The 20,707-nt window shown below is 39.0% G+C and overlaps 1 protein-coding gene across 1 annotated transcript; it reads left to right on the top strand.

The window, feature by feature from the left end:
• The first annotated feature begins 4,757 nt into the window (after positions 1-4,757).
• Positions 4,758-18,744, top strand: LOC139140759 (retinal homeobox protein Rx2-like). The gene is made up of 5 exons (XM_070710155.1): positions 4,758-4,964; positions 5,890-6,003; positions 8,519-8,691; positions 10,020-10,104; positions 17,167-18,744. Exons 1-5 carry the CDS (start codon positions 4,916-4,918, stop codon positions 17,457-17,459), a joined length of 714 nt encoding a protein of 237 aa, XP_070566256.1. The 5' UTR covers positions 4,758-4,915; the 3' UTR covers positions 17,460-18,744.
• The last annotated feature ends 1,963 nt before the right edge of the window (positions 18,745-20,707 follow it).

Raw genomic sequence — 20,707 nt, 5'->3', positions numbered from 1 at the left:
TGCGTAATGCCCTGGGTATTTCCCGGCGGTGGCAGTCCCCGCGTTCGTGGGTACCCATGCTTGTTACCCAAGTTTGAAAAGTACCCCCTTTCCTAGAATATTTCTGAGAAAAACACCCCCTATTTGTGGCAAATCTGGGAGAAATTAGCTGTAAAAAACATACCCTTATTTTCGAAATCTAGTAGGTTAGTATGTTGACTTCCAGGGTTGACCCTGGAGGTTGACTTTGTATACATGTACATACATCACAAATGTTTGTCCTCACCTGATTTTAGTCACATTCATACACAATCATCTTCCTTATCCGTTTGGATCTGGAGTTCTCTGCTGGCTCCTGTGTGACAATACACCTCCCATCATCTCAGTACTGTCCCTCGTGTTTCTAGGATTCTTTGCTTATTCTTCACATTGTCAGTCTTTTTTCTGGATTTTGCATTTATGTTTTTCACAAGTTCATCTGGCTTAGCCAGCTCATACAGCTTATCTTCTACATGTAATGTAACTTTCATTATATATCGCTGAACATAAACTCTCTAACTTCACCTCAGTACTGTCCCTCGTGTTTCTAGGATTCTTTGCTTATTCTTCACATTGTCAGTCTTTTTTCTGGATTTTGCATGTATGTTTTTCACAAATTCTTTTAGTTTAAGTTCATCTGGCTTAGCCAGCTCATACAGCTTATCTTCTACATGTAATGTAACTTTCATTATTATATCGCTGAACATAAACTCTCTAACTTCACCTCTGCAGTACATGTATTCGGACCCATTGTTCTCGAATACATTAACAGTGATGACGACATTTTCTGCAATCTTGGAGTTAAGAGACAACGGTCTCTTATATTCTATTGTAGAAACTCCTTTCTTTCTAATCCTGTGGATTCTACCTAGGATGAAAGACTTTTTTTCTTTCACATGGATGGCAACCTCATCAAATAGTCCGATCTGATCCGGTGAGATAGTTTCTGAAGTTGCTACTTGTATTTTTGACCGTATCCTTTTCAGTCTGTCCGTTGACACCCCATGTGGGTTGCTGTTAAGTAGACTGACTAGCGTGCCTTTGTGAACTTCCCCAACTCCATGCACAGTTATTGTGCTAGCAAATTTTGCTGTAACTTCAGGAGGGCTTTCCTCAGAGTCTACATTATGAAAGGACTACCTCTAATCTCGGAAGTTACTCTGAAAAAGTACCCCTTTTTCTCGATTTCACGGACCTAGAATCTCCGAGATGACTGAAGAAAAACACCCCCTTTTCCGTGAATTTGGTAACGCGCATGGGTACCCACCAACCCGGGGACTGCCACCACCGGGGGTATTTCAATTGTTCCATAAATTGGCTATGCTATTAACACAGAGGTGACGGTAAGAAAGAGTGTTAAAGCAATTTAATCGCAGTGTATTTGAATCAGCACTGAGACGTGTGTAAATGTTAGAAGATGAAAACTCAACAAACTTGTGTATGTTCATAGAATATAGTCCAATAATACATTTATAAAATAACATAAGGTCAAGCACTTCTCTGCGTAATGACAAGGGTAAAGGGGGACAGAAACCAATCTCTGTTTATTATCAACACCAGTAGGATAATGGAGCATGCATCTCGTCGCCGCTTTCTGAATTCTTTCTGATTTGACTAAATTTCGTTTAGAATGGGTGGTTTAAACAACACTCCCATACTCTATGTGGTTACGAATTAATGAACAATAAAGAGCTCTAATTGTTTTTGTGTCACACTTAAAACCGCAAGCATGCTGTACATACCAAGTAATCTGTCAAACTTCATGTAAATACGATCGATATGGGTGTTCAAGTCTAGGTTGGCTGTAAGATCAACACCTGGATCACAGTATTTCTTAACAGATTCTAAACATTTGCCATTTATAACATATATACTCAAAGTGCAAAGGTTTTCTGGATCTTGTAAACCCGAGAACACTACATTTTGTTGTATTGAAAGACACGCCCCATTTGATACTCCAATGGTACAGAGCATGTATATCATTTTGGAGCGCAACACAATCTTTCAGAGATTTAATGGCTGATCAGCAAAGAGACCTAAAGTAGTCTGACGAGATACACAGCTTGGCATGTCATGCAAAGAGCGGACTAGTTGCTCTGACTATTATTTTGAGCACCAGTTTGATGTTATTAATGTATTCAGGTTGCATCGCCAGACCAGAGTGAAATTAGATGAAGTTCATGACTGTCAAAGGAACGAGAAAGTAATGATGTCAATTTAAACATACCATAGTGGCAATTGGTTTATAATTCTGGAATCGAATCGAATCGTGCCGAGCCCGAGAACATCCAATTTAAAAATTCAATCAGAATGGTTTCCGAAAAACCGCTTGAGGCTAAAACGCATGTCACATAAACGACCTTTGTATCCCTCTGTCTCTGGTTTACGGCGTAACAGAGAAAGGCAAGTAAACAAAATGATGTTCTATATCAACGAGTTTCCCTCAGGGGCACTGGGAAATGACACTCCCTAGACTAACCATACAACGCATTTGTGCAACATACGTCCCATTTTACACACACCAATACCAGAATGGGAAACCGGCTCACGTTATCTCCACATGACCTGTTTTTTTTTTCCAATTTGTTCATCGACATGCATTGCGAAAACCGATGAAAAACTTTGCCTATCATGCTCAGTTCAGCGACGATAGCTATCACTTTTGACAACTTTTCATTATTCTTTTATGTAAAACAAATGCGTTTTCCTCAATCCTGTAGGGTGTCCAAGAGATGTCCCTGCAAACACAACACATTTTGCAATGTTATTTGTTGTTTGGAAGTGAATTGCAGTCCTTACTAGAATTCATTTTCAACAATAATTCATTGGCAGGACACACCGAGTCCGCATCGGATCGATAAGTTGAACATCGGAAATTTCGACACAATTTTTTGAAGTAGAACAAGAAAGGACATTTTTTTACAACCGAACAAAAATTATGGAAACACATGACAAAAGTTACAGCTAATGGAGCTGAAATATAAATGCAAATTCTATCACTTTAGGTGAAGGGGGTGCAAGTGAGTGAATCATGCGGGCGCCCACGCTGTGGCGCGACGGGAAGATTCACAACGTAGTGACAATTCCCCAAGCTCTTGGATACCCTCAGTTATGTCAAAAGTACTAGACCGTAGACGTGAGCAGGTATTCAACAAATCCTTGTCGGGGTGGTTTGAAAGTCCGGCAACGAGAGTGTCAATATTAGAGGGCAGGCAAATATTTGTAACCTACAGATCATTGTCAAATGGATGTTGAACAACCTTCATGGCAAAAAAAAAAAATATATGTCTCGCATTTCCAAACCTACAGAGTGACGACCAAGAAGAGTCACCGAAAAGCGAGATCTCGCGCAGCCTGCAGTTCATGTACATAGACGCATACCTGTTCGCACACACACCAACACGGTTGTTTACCTTCAAAACCTAACCATGTTATTTGACAAGCTTTCTCTTGATTATTTAATTCGCTTTAGGGTTCTACATTTTGTGAAACCCGTTTTATTCATTCCAACCTTAATTTCAATTTGTCGGGTCACGTGACATCCATCCGGAAAATTGCATTTTGTTTCGCATGTGGTGAGTACAAAGAGGTATCCGATTGCATGAAGCCAAACAAGGTGATCTAATTTTCTCCATCCAAATGCAAAATGAGTTTTTTGTGTCTTCTTTTATCTAGTTCTCGGAAGTTTTTTCTCTGCTTTTATGCAAAGGGGAGAACAAAATTTCATGTAATTTTCTGAAATTGGTCACTATTTTTTCGTTCGACCAGAGCAGGTCTTTGTCCAATTCAATGAGGTAGACTTTCTATCGTTTGATTAGGTTTTTTCTCACTTGTTGAATTTGTGTTTTTTAAACGGAAAAATTCTAAAGCTAATCTTCATTTTTTTTAAAGAGAAATATCAACCAGCTTGGCTGATTGATGCAGACGTGAGCGTGTTTGACAATGGTTGCAGAAAGCCCTGGACCCACACGTGTTCTTTTAAACGTTTTCACAAAATCTGTCATACTGCATTTGTGGCCACGGGCGATTCTTTCCAATAGTTTGATGTTTCAAAGTTTTCAAGCATGAAATAAACCATGATCAGACTCTGGTATTGCTTCTATGGATGCGACAGCATGGATGGTAGGTGTGGTGTTTTTGTCATAGCTCTATCGAAAATGATAGATTTTAGAATCAGCCTCCGGACAGCTTGTTTGAAGATCTGGCAAATATTGAACTTACGAATACAATCAGAGTGTATGCTTGTTCACAGTGTTATCGCGAATCAACAATCGGTTATAAATTCGTAATATTACAGGAATTGAATTGTGATATTCTCTTAAAAATCTATCGCATGCGAACATCATGTATGCAGATTCCAGACGTTCCACACAACATCATGTCACCAAAAAAACACGAAAATAATACTACAATTTCAGCAACTGTCTTTCAAATACTTTCCAAGACGGTCTGTAATTCTTTTTAACTCATCACTGTTGTTAAAAGGTCTTTCATCTTTGAGAAAGGGAAATGAAAATTTTGCAGCTAGCCTGGATGGAAATAATTGATGACAGCCAAAATGACAGGCTAGGACGCATTCTTGTAGTATCGCAATCAATTTATGAAATATACCATTATATGCCTAGAAATATAATTTAACATATCTAGGGCTTCACCACACATTTGTGATCTTTCCTGGATGACATTCAATTTCCATCAAAGTTTCGACGTATATAAGAAAGCAATTCTAGTGTCTTCGTACGTGAGTCTAGATCTAAACCTGGCTAATAGATGTAATATTAGTCGAGCGAACGTTCCGGACAACCGTCGCTCTGTCGCAAGAAAGAGGACACGTCATCGTTATATTTTCACGTCCATCTTTTAGCCAACGGAGGTTGATTGTCTTTTTGAAAGTGCGATGCAAACACACATCCGAGAAAGCGATTTCAAGGACGATGAGGGACTAGGTAAGTTTACGAAATTAGATTTTCAGCTTTGAAAAAGTATCAACAAGATTGCGGAGTGACAGTCGTAGCTCTCTAGTTAGCTCGCCTCCTGTCTTTACTATCCTACGTTTTCTGATCTCGCTGCCATTTCCTGTATTTATCTCGTCGCTCTAGGTTTTATTTCCTCTGTCTCTTCAAGTCTTTGTCACCTAGGTTCTTTGTCACCCCTTCTCGACTCTCCTGTGCGTGCTTTATGGCTGTAATGGATAACGAATTACACATTTCGCGTTTAGCCATCCCAGGGGAAGCTGCATTGCTTCTCACACTACACTCAGAGAGAGAGAGAGAGAGAGAGAGAGAGAGAGAGAGAGAGAGAGAGAGAGAGAGAGTAACATACACACATACATACATACATGTATATGTATGTATGTATGTATGTATATGTATGTATGTATTACATACATACATATACATACATACATACATACATACATACATACATACATACATATATATATATATATATATATATATATATATATATATATATATATATATATATATATATATCTCTATAGATATAAATATATATATATATATTTCCTAAATTACTTTGCACATAAGGAAATAGGCACGCTTGAAACGCACTCACAGCAATCCGAAATCTCGGCCCATCTTGTACAGAGGAAATCAGTAGTATGTATTGGGTGTCCGGTTTGATATTACATTTAATATGGCTGGACAGCATCAACTGTATAGAAATATAATCTCCATCACCAGTAAATAAAGTGTTCTTTATCCTGCACTGTGAACTGTTCAGTGTTTGATTCTACCTGGATTGTGCGAGTTTTCGTTTTTTGGCTGTCACATCTTGGTTGTTGTCATTGTCACTACAAACCAAATCTGATGAATTATATTTTCACCCCGTTTACTCCAACGCGTGCAGGTAACGAGGGCGAGCTGACACACGGCGCATTTCAACAGACGCTGTCACTGTCCTCCGGCTTTGGACGTTACCCTGGAACTTCACCGAATATTCTATTGCCATCTTCCTTCTCAGGTTAGAGGATAATGTTAATACTTGCTTTCGATATTGACTTTCTATTAGTGAAAGTTTCACATTTGTTACTGGAACGTACACTAAAGGGACAAACCTCCCGATTGTTTCGGTGAAATGCGCTGAAACATGACCGCATTTATCGTTGTCCCCTGGTCTGTTCTTCGAATTCGTGGAGTTGTGTACCGCTATCTTCCCATCAATGCGTACAAACGAAGGGTGTGCGGACATATGTTGAATGCTCGGAAAGTTTACCGGACTCGTTTTCGCTTTTTCCTACTACTGTCAACTCTTGAAATCTGAAAAACATCAGAAGTTTCGATGTCTCTCTGTGTCTTCTTTTTCCGACCACCTATTCATAAGAAATACCCAAAATCTTCTAAAGTGCCTAATCGTAAACCCACCACTTCTTATGTGAGAAGTTCACACCCCATGACACTTTATTATATTGAAGCACAGAGTATCATAGACAGAGTGGCAACACCTATTGTTTAAGGCGTGAAGCGGTTACGTAAGCAATCCGTGTTTGCCTCGCCTCACGAAGCTCTTGGCTCTCTTTTCCGAAGAGTGCCGACCATGCACCCTTCGGTAATTTTCGGATTTTCACCAATTGTTAAGCGAAAGTATGTTCGACAAAGTTTGTGTTGTTGTTGTCGTGTGGTGCTGATCGGAATTGATGTGCTGGCAAAAACGGGAGTGTTTTGAGCTTCAGGAAAGTGGGTTTTACCGTTTTAAAAATTCCTCTCATATTTTTATGAATATATAATGAGTGTGTTTGAACCAAATTTGAAAGTCTTTTATCGATACTGTCTGGTTTTACTCAATGGTTTACGGTCAGTCATACCGCCTTTTACACGTGCGTCAAGAAAGGACATGTTTATGAAACTGCTGGCGTGTTATGTTTTGATTGGCGTGAGGCAATGTTTCTGGCCTGAGAGCTCACAAAGTAACTATGGTTGCTACGCGACTGGCAGTACGATGCCATCTCGTCGTATGTTTCGCATAATCTCGTGTAATTATCAACCACAAACCAAGCCTCCAAAAAGTTTAACACCTTTTAAGCTCATTTTAATATGAAAAGCCAATAGTCTACCGAGACGACCATGGAACAAAAGGCATGCAAGTGTTGCCACTCTGTCAATGTTACTCTGTGATTGAAGTAGGTGACCCGCGCGTCCTGGAAAGTTTAGCACAGAAAGTGATAAATTTCCCGAAAAACACTCTGAAATTAGTACTTAGAATTCTAGGGATTACGTTTTTCAGACACCCAAATAATTCTGTCACTCCCTATTTTAACTTGCATTTTAAAAGAAGGCCACCGGTATCATTGAAATTTGCCATTACCGAATTTGATGGAAAATCTACATCGATAGCAAGCGATTTGAAATACATTAGTGTAATTGGATGCTGATTATAGGTCAGCAGGACTGAATTTTTACCGTTTACTTTTCTATCATATGGATTATTGTATACTTTTTGTAAATAATATTAGTTGTCACGTTTTTCTGTGTTACAAGTAGTTTAAAGGGGACATAGTGGTTCTTCTTTGAGCTTTTTTTCGTGAATTTTGTTTGATATGAAGAGCAGTTTGTGTTTGATTTCTTGAATAATGCTGAAAAACAATTGTGCACAAGCTCAGCTCTGCTTGCAACCAGACGAGATTAGAACATTCAGTGAGACATTTTACGGCCTGTGTTGGAAAAAAAAATCGACAACTCTCACCATGTATGGCTGAACATACACTATTACCGTATAAAGTTTGGACCTCGTGCAAGCTTTTGTAATGAAATGTAATTAATTGGCAGTGCCTTTCATATCGGATGCAAAAAGCAGCTTTCCCTTACATTGTGGCAATGCTCAGTAGGAAAGCAAAGTCGGATTAGGAAAAATTCATTTTGCTGAGAGGTCATAAACGAAATCTTGTGTTTGCATTCAGCAAAGGCGTAATTTTTGAAACTTTTGTAGTTATGTCATTTTGTACACTGGGTGACTTTACGCGAGTATTCCGTGTTTTTGTTTTGATATCACAAGAAGATAAAAAAACAGACAGCGACTTTGTCCCTTTTAAAATATTCAACCACCGGTACTACTTTTCAGCCCAATCAATCCAAAATAGCACCAATCGCGATTGTGTAATACTTTAGATTCTAGGAAACATGCGAGAATGTCATCCTCTTTTGAGATTTTCACCATATTAGGGATATAACGGGAAAGCAGAAGACAATCTTGCGCCGTTTTAAGAATAGGATCAAACAATATCAGAATTCGATAACAAAAAACGCGAACTGTAAATGCTATGTGATATCATGACAATAATCTATGCCGTTATTAGCAAAATAACCATCATGTTATCATTAGACGTTATGTTGATAAACACTCTCCAACTTTGACATAATGTTAGAGAGAAAATCCACCTTTAGCCAATCATAATCAACGTAACATTTGTACCCTACCGGTACATATTAGGTCATCTTCAAGCACTGTAATGTTACCCAACATGTTCCCCTTCTCCATACAGATTTTATACCATTTCAACCGAACAATAAGAGAAAACAAAGACGCTATCGAACCACATTTTCCAGTTATCAGCTGTCACAGCTGGAAGAAGCATTTCAGAGGTCTCACTACCCTGACGTGTTTTGTCGAGAAGAGTTGGCCCTACGAATCGACCTGACGGAAGCCAGGGTACAGGTGAGTCTATGCTTTATCTGCTTGTTTGACTACCGTTTACGATCGAGAAGAATTCACTTCATTGTAATGAGTTTATTCATTCTTTGTTCGTTCAACGATATATGGGAACTTCGGCCAATGAAGCTGTCGGCTTCGAAAAGATGGCATTCTTAGATAAACTTGAAGAAATCCAGCTGAACCACGAATATACGAAAAGCACCGTGGACGACATTATTCGAATCGGTGACTTATGATGCATTCTTAGTAATAAATAAATGGTCTGTTTTTCTTTGTAAGACTTTGATGAATTTTCGAGCGAATGAATCAAAGAAGCATTTTATTTTTGACGTTGAAGTTGATTAACTTCAGACAACATAAGCTTATGTGGTACAGTCATAAATACTCTAAATTGGAAGTTTAACAGGGATTTCCTGCTCGATGGAAAAACTCTGAATACAAAGTAACTTTACCTCTCTTAAAGTTTGGATCTAAAAAAACTGTGTTTTCAACTTCAACATGATTTAGCCGTCGAAATTTGAAAAGAAATCGTCTCTTCGAAATATGACAACAAATATATCAAGGTTTACAGTGTCACATGTTGTGAGAAAAGAAAAGAAATCGTCTCTTCGAAATATGACAACAAATATATCAAGGTTTACAGTGTCACATGTTGTGAGAAGTTAGTTTCATCCGATACTCTGACTTACATAAACAGACCCAATAATGGTGCTATCAAATATGATTCATCCTTATGAAAACACAAAAGCTTGCTTTTTGAATTGATTCAGCTATGACTCTATAGTTTTGTCCAATTCGACTTTTTCACGAAAGGGTATAGCCGCGAGAAGCTATACTGTAGTGCGACATACATCTTTGGTTTCGAAACGCCATTGAAATGAAAGGATTGAATTACACCTGCGTCCATTTGATGTAACCAATCCTGCAAGCATCAAACGATATCATGCATAGTGACATTTGAAAACAAGTTGTTAGTTTTTAATAATTATAATATTCAAATATTCAACACAAACATAAAAGTTAGAAAAAGGGAGTGAACTGGACACGCGTAAACACTTAGTAACCGATCACGTGACATGTATTTGTAAGCGAGGCGTGCTTGATTAAAATTAAGAGTCTGCACTCGTCAGCAGTGACGATGCTGGGAGTTTCCTTTTTGCATATCATTCCAACCAAGTTTTCAAAGCTTAAGTTTGGTTCACCAAGAAACACGGATTGTTTTGAAGGCATCTTTAAAGTCAAACATTTAGGATCTAAAAAGAAAGTCTTGAAAGAATCGGACGAAAATGATGGATCTGTGCACTCATATCATTCATAAAACTTTCTGATAGGTGTGGTTCCAGAACAGACGCGCAAAGTGGAGAAAACAAATTAGAGATTCTTCACCGAAGTCCTTTCAAGAAAATGAGAGAACAGGTGAGGTAATATTGCACAAACTATCGACATCTAGTGATCTGTTTTGTGTTATGAGAATTTTACCTCGTGGCATAGCTATCGAGTATGCGCCCAATGGAAATTATCAAGACGAGAGAAATTTAAATAATACAAGCAAACTCTCCATCTGCATCTTGGCAAATTGCCCCGTAAAGCAATGATGTCAACTCAGTAAATACCTTTCCTCTGTCATAGTCAAAACCGAAAAATATGATCTTTAAAATTCGCACAGAGCATCATGAGCTCCGAAGTCGAAATGCAATTTGTGCAAGAATTCGGAAAAAAGAATTTTTTTGCTGAGGATCAGAGATAGCAACATCTTGATCTTCGTTCACGCTAAACAAGCAGGTCTGGGAGGGTAAATTGTGCTCATGGGTGTACAGTAGGGTTATGGAATAGAAAGATGTAGATCGGTAGATTTGTAGACATTGGAAGGAGTAGAGAATAGACAGGAGTTATGGATACAGTCACTTGTGGTTCGATACGAAGGCTAATGTAAGTATATACTTACAGGGACCTTCAGCATGTATCGAATACAACAGTGTTATGTAGGTCATTTCCCCCCACACTCATCATGACCTGAGTTCAATTAGTCTAGAACATTCTCAAGGTCACTGCCCTTAATGACCTCACAACCTTGAATTCAATTAGTCATGTTTGGAATGTTCTGGAAAGTTGATTAGTTGTGTAAGAGAGATAATTTTAGAACAGTAATTAGCATGTCAAAAAAGTTCTAGATTGTTCTTATATGCCTTTATAAAAGGGACGTGCTCAGCTTCCAGTCAGACTTTTGGGATCGTGTCTCTTGTGTGTTACTAAACTCCAGCAGTAGTCATTCTCAAGACTTTTCAAGACCTTCACTGTCAACGCTGGATTTATACTGTGGACTTTGTGCAGCTTCAAGCCTGCAAGCCAAAGGACTGTTCATTCATCCGACTGACTGTTACAACTCTGAGACTGGAGCTTTGCCGTCCCAGCTGAGATAAGTAGTCTGTACACTTTTAAAGCTTGTACTCTGTCCCTGACTTAGCAATTAGTTTTTTTTCGTAATAAATTTTGTTTAAACGTAAACGCTGAGTTCACCCTTTTGTTCGTTTTCTCTGCACGTAACAAATTGGGGGCTCGTCCGGGAGACGAATATTTTGAGCCGTTTGACAACATTTTGCCTACCTTTTCAAAACTACTGTATACTGTGAACTCAGCGAAATTCAATCATGGCGGAATTCAAGCCAGACGAATTTATGGATGACCTTGATCAGGACACATTTAATTCCCTCAGAAAAGACAACCTCATAGCACTGGCCAATTTCCTTAAAGTAGATGTCAAAAGATCTATGCGCAAGCGAGAAATACAGTTCAAGATTGCAAAACATTTAGTTAATTCTGGCCATCTTGAGGAGTCTGCCTTAAAAGATTATGAGCCTGAGTCTTCCTTCGAACTCAAAAAATTGGAATTAGAAATACAGGCAGATCTCGAGCTAAAAAATTGGCATTAGAAAAAGAAAAAGAATTACAAATGAAAGAAAAAGAATTACAAATGGAAAAGGAGAGACAGGCATTAGAAAAAGAAAAATACAAATGCAGTTAGAAATGGAAGAAAGACAGAAAGAGAGGGAATTGGAAATGAAAGAAAAAGAATTGCAAATGGAAGAAAGACAAAGGGAGAAAGAAAGAGAGGAAAAAGAAAAGGAAAGAGAATTAGCAGAACACCGACTGCAGTTAGAAATAAAACGTTTAGAGCTTGGACAGTCAGGAAAATTCTTCCCTTCAGACAAGTTTGACATCACTAAGCATTTCAGGTTAGTTCCCCCTTTCCAAGAAAAGGATGTCGATAAATATTTCCTTCATTTTGAGAAAATTGCTCAGAGTCTGAACTGGCCTAAGGAGTCCTGGTCTATGCTTTTGCAGAGTGCTTTGTGGGTAAAGCCAGAGAAATTTACATTCAGTTGTCAGTAGAGCAGGCTTCAAATTATGATTCTGTGAAGGAATTAATTCTCAAGGGCTATGAGTTGGTGCCTGAAGCTTATCGTCAGAAATTTAGGGATTGTGAGAAGGTGAAGGATCAAACTTATGTTGAATTTGCTCGAACAAAAGAACAACTGTTTGATCGTTGGTGTTCTTCGGAAAAGGTCAGTCAGAATTATGACAAATTACGACAGCTTGTTTTGATTGAGGAATTTAAAAGGTGCATTCGGAGTGACATCAAGACATTTATCAATGAACAAAAGGCAGATACATTAGAGGTTGCTGCACGTTTGGCCGATGATTATTCATTGACCCACAAATCTTCATTTCTCAGCAAACCATCCCAGTCCTTTTCATACAGAAACAATGCAGGTAAATTTAACTCCTCCTTTTCATCCAAGAATTTCTCAAGGACAGTAGAAATCAAATGACAACAGTTCACAAAATTCAAGTAACACTTCCACATCATCAAATCCCAAGTCTCAATCTCCTTCTGACAAACAGTTCGGTACACTTTCTTGTAATTATTGTAAGAAAGACGGCCATTTAATGTCAGATTGTTTCAAATTGAAAAGAAAACGTGAAGGTCAAAGTGGTCAAAGTGGATCTAAGCCCACCGGCTTTATTTCTTCATCAACTCAATTAGAGTCTAATAATGTGTGCAACACATTTTCTGAGGTTAAACCCCTCCATCCCCAATTAATGAGGTCAAGGTCAATTCTTCTCAAGATAGCATTATGGGTATTTTCGAACCATTTATTCATGATGGTTTTATATCACTTTCTAGTGATTTCTCTTCCGCTACCCCTGTCAAAATTTTAAGAGATACCGGGGCTTCCCAGTCTCTTTTGTTGGCAGATACCCTGCCGTTTTCTGAAAAGTCATTTTCAGGTTCTAAAGTTCTTATTAAGGGGGTAGATTGTAATGACTACATTCCTGTTCCTCTCCATAATGTCTATTTGTCTTCGGACTTTGTTTCTGGACCTGTGACTTTAGGTATTAGGCCTTTTTTGCCTTTCGAAGGGATTCACCTTCTTCTTGGAAACGACCTTGCTGGGGACAAGGTCATCACTAATCCACTTGTGACTGATAATCCTAGTTTAGATCAGGATCCAGAGCCAATTGAACAAGAGATACCCGATTTATTTCCTTCATGTGCTATTACTCGAGCCATGTCAAAGAAAACTTCCGAGAATCAAAATACTCTCAAAAATAATGTCACAGATGTTGACTTAAATGACACCTTTCTCAGTCAGGTGTTTGACACGGATCATTCCGTTATCCCTCGTGGATTTGAAACTTCCAGTAAAACTTCTGCTGACCAAAGTCAGACATTTTCTAGATCAAATCTCATTGCAGAACAACACAAAGACCCAGATATTTTGTCTTTGTTTGACAGGGTAGATGATGAAGGTAAAACTTCAGATAGCTCTGTTTCCTATTATACAAAATCTGGTATTCTCATGCGTAAATGGAGACCTCCAGATGTTTTGGTTGATGACGATTGGGCTATAAAACATCAAATTGTGGTTCCAAAGCCCTATCGTGCTGAAATATTGCGCCTGGCCCATGAAACGCCCTGGGCTGGTCATTTAGGAGTCAGGAAAACTTATCATAAAATTCTCAGTCACTTTTATTGGCCTAGTCTCAGGCAGGATGTAGCACATTTCTGTAAAACTTGTCACACATGTCAAATGGTAGGAAAAACAAATCAGACCATTCCAAAGGCCCCTTTACAGCCATTCCTGCATTTCAAGAACCATTTAGTAGGATTCTAATAGACTGTGTTGGGCCCCTACCAAAAACAAGATCAGAAATGAGTACATGTTGACAATTATGTGTACATCAACTCGGTTCCCAGAAGCCATACCACTGAGAAACATAAAGACAAAGACTATAGTAAGAGCTTTAGTCAAATTTTTCACTTTATTTGGCCTCCCTAAATGTGTCAGTCCGATCAAGGCTCCAACTTTATGTCTGGTATTTTTCAACAAGTAATGGATCAGCTAGGCATTAAACAGTATAGGTCATCCGCCTATCATCCAGAAAGTCAGGTGCTCTTGAGCGATTTCATCAAACTTTGAAAACATGATTAGGACCTACTGTTTTGACACAGAGAAGCAGTGGGATGAAGGAATTCATTTTTTGCTCTTTGCTGTTAGAGAGTCAATTCAGGAGTCTCTTGGTTTTAGCCCATTTGAGCTTGTATTTGGACATACAGTCCGTGGCCCACTTAAGCTCGTTAAAGAGAATTCCTATCAGACGATGATGATTGTCTGAATATTTTGCAATATGTGTCAGATTTTCGTACAAAACTCTCTAAAGCATGTGAATTAGCCAGAGAAAATCTTGAGTCATCTCAGCAGTCAATGAAAACCAAATATGATAAAAGCACCTCAAAACGGAAGTTTGAACCAGGTCAAAAAGTTCTTGTTCTACTTCCAATTCCTGGCAAACCACTCCATGCTCGTTACTTTGGGCCATACCTAATTGATAAGAAATTGAGTGATTTAAATTACATCATAATAACACCTGACAGGCGAAAACAAAAACAGCTATGTCACATAAATATGCTTAAGCCATATTTGGATAGGGATAATCCTACTATAACTCAGCCTGTCAGTGCAGTCAGTTCAAACCATTATGAAGATAGTGATACTGAAACTGACTTGAGTGAAAATACTCTAAACTCAAAGCTGGGCTCGGTCAAGCTTCAGAACTCAGAAATCCTGGAGAAGCTGGAGTCTACAAAGTTGGCACACCTCCAGCCAGAACAACAACAACAGGTGAAAGAACTGCTCCATGAATATAAACACCTGTTTCAAGATGTTCCAACGAGGACAAACGTCATCTATCACGACGTTGATGTTGGGGACAGTAAGCCTGTAAAACAACATCCATACAGACTGAATCCAACAAAAGCGAAATATCTCCAGGAAGAAGTCAAATACCTGCTGGACAATGACTTTATTGAACCCAGTAAAAGTAACTGGAGTTCGCCGTGCATACTTGTTCCCAATCAGATCACAGTTATCGTATGTGCACGGACTTTAGGAAGGTCAACACTTTAACAAAGACAGACACTTTCCCAATCCCGAGGATTGATGACTGCATCGACCGAGTGGGAAAAGCCAAGTATGTGACGAAATTTGACCTACTGAAGGGATTTTGGCAAGTCCCTCTGACGGATCGTGCTCGTGAAATATCCGCCTTTGTTACACCAGACGGATTGTTCCAGTACAAGGTGATGCCATTCGGAATGAAGAACTCTCCGGCAACGTTCCAACGGATGATCAACGACGTCATATCCGGGCTAGACGGGTGTGCAGCTTACGTTGACGACGTATCCCTGTATAGTGACACCTGGGAGGAACACATCAAGCTCATGCGGAAGTTCTTTGAGAGACTGAGCAAAGCAATGTTGACTGTCAACCTTGCCAAATCTGAGTTTGGTTGGGCTAGGGTAACTTACCTCGGACATACTGTAGGACAGGGTGAGGTAAAACCTGTTGATGCCAAAATCAGTGCCATTTCAAGTTTTCCCATACCAAACTGCAAACGACAACTGATGCGCTTTCTCGGTATGGCTGGTTACTACAGAAATTCTGTCCAAATTTCTCCACAATTACTGAGCCTTTGACTAACTTACTTAAAAAGAAAGTAAAGTTTGTTTGGTCAGAGCAATGCCAACAGGCATTTGATACACTTAAAGCCATACTGCAAAGTGCCCCAGTTGTCTGCACCAGATTTCACTTTGCCATTCAAATTAGCTGTAGATGCTAGTGATACGGCTGCTGGTGCTGTTTTATTGCAAGAGGATAGTCATGGTATAGATCATCCTGTTTGCTATTTTTCACGCAAATTTAACAAATCTCAGAGAAACTACTCTACAATTGAAAAAGAGTGTTTATCTTTGATATTAGCTTTACAGCATTTTGAAGTTTATGTTACTTCTTCAAATCAGCCAATAGTGGTTCATATTGATCACAACCCTCTTGTTTTTCTGCAGAAATTTAAAGGCAAAAATCAGAGATTGCTAAGATGGAGTTTAATGTTACAGGAGTTTAATCTTGACATTAGACATATCAAAGGCAGAGACAATTTATTGCAGACTGTCTCTCTCGTATTTAGAGTTTATTGTTGTTCACTTTCAAGAAGTTTTACTTTAGAGTAAAACAAAATTTGAGTACTTAATCCTTTTCAAGATTACATTTGTAAAAGAAAGATTTTTCTTTGAAAAATTTTCTTTTTTTTGAAGAGGGGGTGTGTTATGTAGGTCATTTCCCCCCACACTCATCATGACCTGAGTTCAATTAGTCTAGAACATTCTCAAGGTCACTGCCCTTGATGACCTCACAACCTTGAATTCAATTAGTCATGTTTGGAATGTTCTGGAAAGTTGATTAGTTGTGTAAGGAGATAATTTTAGAACAGTAATTAGCATGTCAATAAAAGTTCTAGATTGTTCTTATATGCCTTTATAAAAGGGACGTGCTCAGCTTCCAGTCAGACTTTTGGGATCGTGTCTCTTGTGTGTTACTAAACTCCAGCAGTAGTCATTCTCAAGACTTTTCAAGACCTTCACTGTCAACGCTGGATTTATACTGTGGACTTTGTGCAGCTTCAAGCCTGCAAGCCAAAGGACTGTTCATTCATCCGACTGACTGTTACAACTCTGAGACTGGAGCTTTGCCGTCCCAGCTGAGATAAGTAGTCTGTACACTTTTAAAGCTTGTACTCTGTCCCTGACTTAGCAATTAGTTTTGTTTTCGTAATAAATTTTGTTTAAACGTAAACTGCTGAGTTCACCCTTTTGTTCGTTTTCTCTGCACGTAACACAAGCGACTGTGATAAGGTCGGCATTTGGCTTGATGCAGGTAAGTAAAGGAGAAATCCGTAATAAGTAATGTGGCAGTTGTAGGCATTTGTATTTGGCTCTAAGTATTCGTCAGAAGGCCAGCAAAACAGCACAATGTTCTATGTCAGTCTGACAGCCTTGAATCCCACGTTTGAACATATCAAATGAAAGTTAAAGGGGATTGTTGAATATATAATGAGAAAGCAATGGATTCATTTCAGAATGCAAAGGAGACCAAAATCACCATGCAGAGCACATCAGCCAAACCAGCGTCAGATCCGGCGAAGGCAACGTTGACGGAACCTCCACTGTGTTGACAACAGAGGCCAGACATTCGAATGGAATCACCCAGGTCCTGGAAGGTGACCGTCCCAACCAGGCTCCGTCATCAGTTGCCATGGCAGCCTGTCAATTTGCGCAGTCTCCGATTCATTTGGAAGACATCCGAAACTCGAGCATTGCTCAATTACGCATAAAAGCAAAGGAACACGTGGCTAGCCTGGGGATACGTTGACAACCTAATAATTTCAAATTTATAATTCAAAAACTTGCACCAATGTTCCTGTTCGCTTAAGTATAAATTTAACACGCGTTCAGCCTACGTATTGAAACATTTCATTTGAAATGTAGATTTCTTCTCTACGGGAATCCCGTAGAACGCGCATCCATACGATTGTCATGTAGTCACGCACACGCAACATACAAGTAGACTTCAGTAGTTCTCACGAGAACAGAACAGTAATTTTAGTTAGATATAAAAATAATATGCCTTATGTTCTTGGCATCATACATGTTGAGAAAATCACAATAATACCGCGACCTTTATCGTTTATATTTATGTATGAAATATTTCATGAATTTTGTCATGATCGAAGTATTGATATGTAAATTCTGCATTCAATACATGTCAGCAGCAGAGAATTGGGCATTATGTCAATTATTCACTTCCAAGCGCATAAATGAGAGTAATGAAAATTGTTTGAAGGTACAGCCATGACCACGGCCTTGACCCTGTGACAAACCATCTTCAGAGTCATGTCGATCATTTTCATGTGATCCAACACCGAAAGATCAAGAATAAACAGATGCGGTCGCTGTGACTTTCAAGTCAACAAACATCTTTCCAGGACGATTTCTTGTCTTTCTTTTACTTTTCTGATAGTGACAATCAGAGAAACCAAATCATGGTTTCGACATCAGCCACATGCAGGTAGCACAGTTGCTCAATGATCTAGTTTGACTGAAAGATTCGGTCATGTATGTATGGGTCTCCGCCAACTCCAGTGGCTCTTGATTGGGGTTAGAGTTGGCATGAGACCCAAACATGACTAAATGTTTCAGTCGAAGATCTCTAGTAAACTGCAGAGTACAGTATACTTTGCATTGTGCGCGTATATTCAATTTCACCGAACGGCCTTATGAGACATTTCGGGCATTGGGTGGATTTCATTACACAGCTTGTATGCTTTTACTTTAAAGCTTCTATTGGCAATGAATAACTGTAAAAGTTTTGTGGTAACAGTTGGGATTGATATTATCTGTTGTATTATATATCATGTTGTGTCTTGTAAATTTCATCTAGGTTTTTGACATGCGCTTGGAGTTCAGTGACCTTTACAGAACAGTTATTGTCGATCCGATTAAAATAACGTATAGAGAAATGCTGATACTTAATTGTATTGATTTCGAGTTTGTTGTCCTCACTTCTTTCCAACCTACAATGAATAACAAAACCATAAATTTTTAGCAACATCAATTGTATACAATATTTATACAGCAATAAACATGTTTCAAGTGCGGATAAAGAGTTTTAAATGGTTGCTACAATGCATTGTGGGATAACGCGGAAAAAGAATATTTGGGTTCATTCAGATTGAGTTATCGTTTGTTTAATAATGAGCATACAATTGTCTATTTCTAAAGCTGACAAAACTGAAATTTTTCTAAATCACGATATCTCTATCTCTATCTTTCATGGCCCCTCGCTGGCTACGCGCTCGTGTGATCTGCCTCAGCACAGGACTGCGTTGTCGGCTCAGCGAGCTCACTGAGCTAGGCTACAGCACCGATAGCAGGTATTCGGTGTGTGGTCAGTGAGGGGCTGTGAGAGGATCTATAGGCCCTATATCAAATCACGGCCTATCCTTAAAAGCACGGACGGGGAAACCATGTGGTATCTGGTTATATCAAGTTAAAACAATATCGTGTTAAATTGACATTCTTCTTGAAGAGGCACTCCCACTTGGTAACATTTTTAAAACACATTTTTTTAATGCCAACGGTCGATATTTGACGTGGTGACTGCGCGCGGATCGCGAGATATCGATAAAAACATGTCATTTCTCGAGCGTATTTTTCACATCCCGAAGTTTTACGATCGTTTCTGATTTTGACCCGAAATCCCCCGAAGGTTTGTTGTTGTGCTGATTGACGATATTCTAGGGAGTCCACAATAAGTTCGAACGACGCAATTAATTTACTTATCACTGCAAAGACTTTATATACAGCATTATGCCATTACCTCAGGTAAGTTTTGTAAAACTTCTCCTTAGTTTTTGTCGTTTTCATTATTCTAAATCAGTTGTACTATATTTTTAACCAATACCACATAAACATCAGTTTTTACGTGTCAAATATTAGCCGCCTCCAATGACTACATTTTGTCGTCTGCCACACAGTACGCCGCGCGCGTGTTATGCGTCTATGCATACCACTCTGCGGCCGCTATGTATCAACCGCACGTAACTGTGCTAGTCACCTATGCGAATCAAACTTTGTTTTCCGTTTTTTCTCAGAGTCAGTCGACTCGGCTTTTCCCCAGGGGCATGACCGATCACCGACGCGAGTGGTACTGTGACATACAGCAGCGTAAGCGTAGACTCGTACTCCATAGCTTAGTTGACAATGGCCCCAGTGCCGAACGTTCAATGTTCGGAAGCTGAATTTAGGTTGGCCACCGGAATTCAAACTTTTACCTTTTTGAGGACATGTTTTTATCGATATCTCGTGATCCGCGCGCAGTCGCCACGTCAAGTATCGACCGTTGGCATAAAAAAACATGTGCTTTAAAAATGTTACCAAGTGGGAGTGCCACTTTAATATTGGAATTTAATGGAGAATTACGTCACACCTACCTTTTGTTGATTATATTGGACAAAGACTGCGTTTCAATATCTGAACTTTTATTTGATGTTATGAGATTCTGGGCGTCGTTCGATTTTATTCACAAAACAACAGCGCTGTACTAATTCTGCAGAACAATGGCAAAATGTACGTTGGTCGACATGTAAATTTACAGCTGTTGTGTCCACCTGGCTTTGTAAAACAGAATATATTCTCATGGAGAAAAGATAGTTAAATGAATGTTATAGGTATGGTGGCCAGTTTTGCTCCAATTTTGCGAGTTTTGAATAATCCGTCGTTGAGGGCAGACACGGAGTGTCTTGCTTCATCCATCGTGAAGGGTAAAGCTTACCAGCAGTCTACTTTGATCAAAGGCGAGAAAGCGCGTCTTTTATACTTGATATGGGCTGTGGCTCTTTCATGCACATTCTATGCACGACGACGTAAACAAGCTCCTGTCATTTCTTGGTTCTTACAAATATCATTCATCTCTTCTTTATGAGTAATGAGAAATTATTTTACAGCTAGAAATCTATCCTGCAACATCGCATTTTTGAAAGTAGCCTAATCTAGATTTATTAAAACGCGACTCTTATACTTTCTCTGATGGCAATAAGACACTCTTCAAAGATTGTTGCG

Source organism: Ptychodera flava, chromosome 9, assembly GCF_041260155.1.
Source record: "Ptychodera flava strain L36383 chromosome 9, AS_Pfla_20210202, whole genome shotgun sequence".
NCBI lineage: Eukaryota > Metazoa > Hemichordata > Enteropneusta > Ptychoderidae > Ptychodera > Ptychodera flava.
This window is presented reverse-complemented; position numbering and strand designations above follow the sequence as displayed.

What these genes read in the sequence shown, in the direction of transcription:
- LOC139140759 (XM_070710155.1), top strand. Translation starts at nt 4,916, where the DNA reads ATGCAAACACACATCCGAGAAAGCGATTTCAAGGACGATGAGGGACTA. An exon ending in ATTGCCATCTTCCTTCTCAG is followed by an intron (nt 6,004 to 8,518) that starts GTTAGAGGATAA and finishes TTCTCCATACAG; the next exon opens with ATTTTATACCATTTCAACCG. An exon ending in TGACGGAAGCCAGGGTACAG is followed by an intron (nt 8,692 to 10,019) that starts GTGAGTCTATGC and finishes ACTTTCTGATAG; the next exon opens with GTGTGGTTCCAGAACAGACG.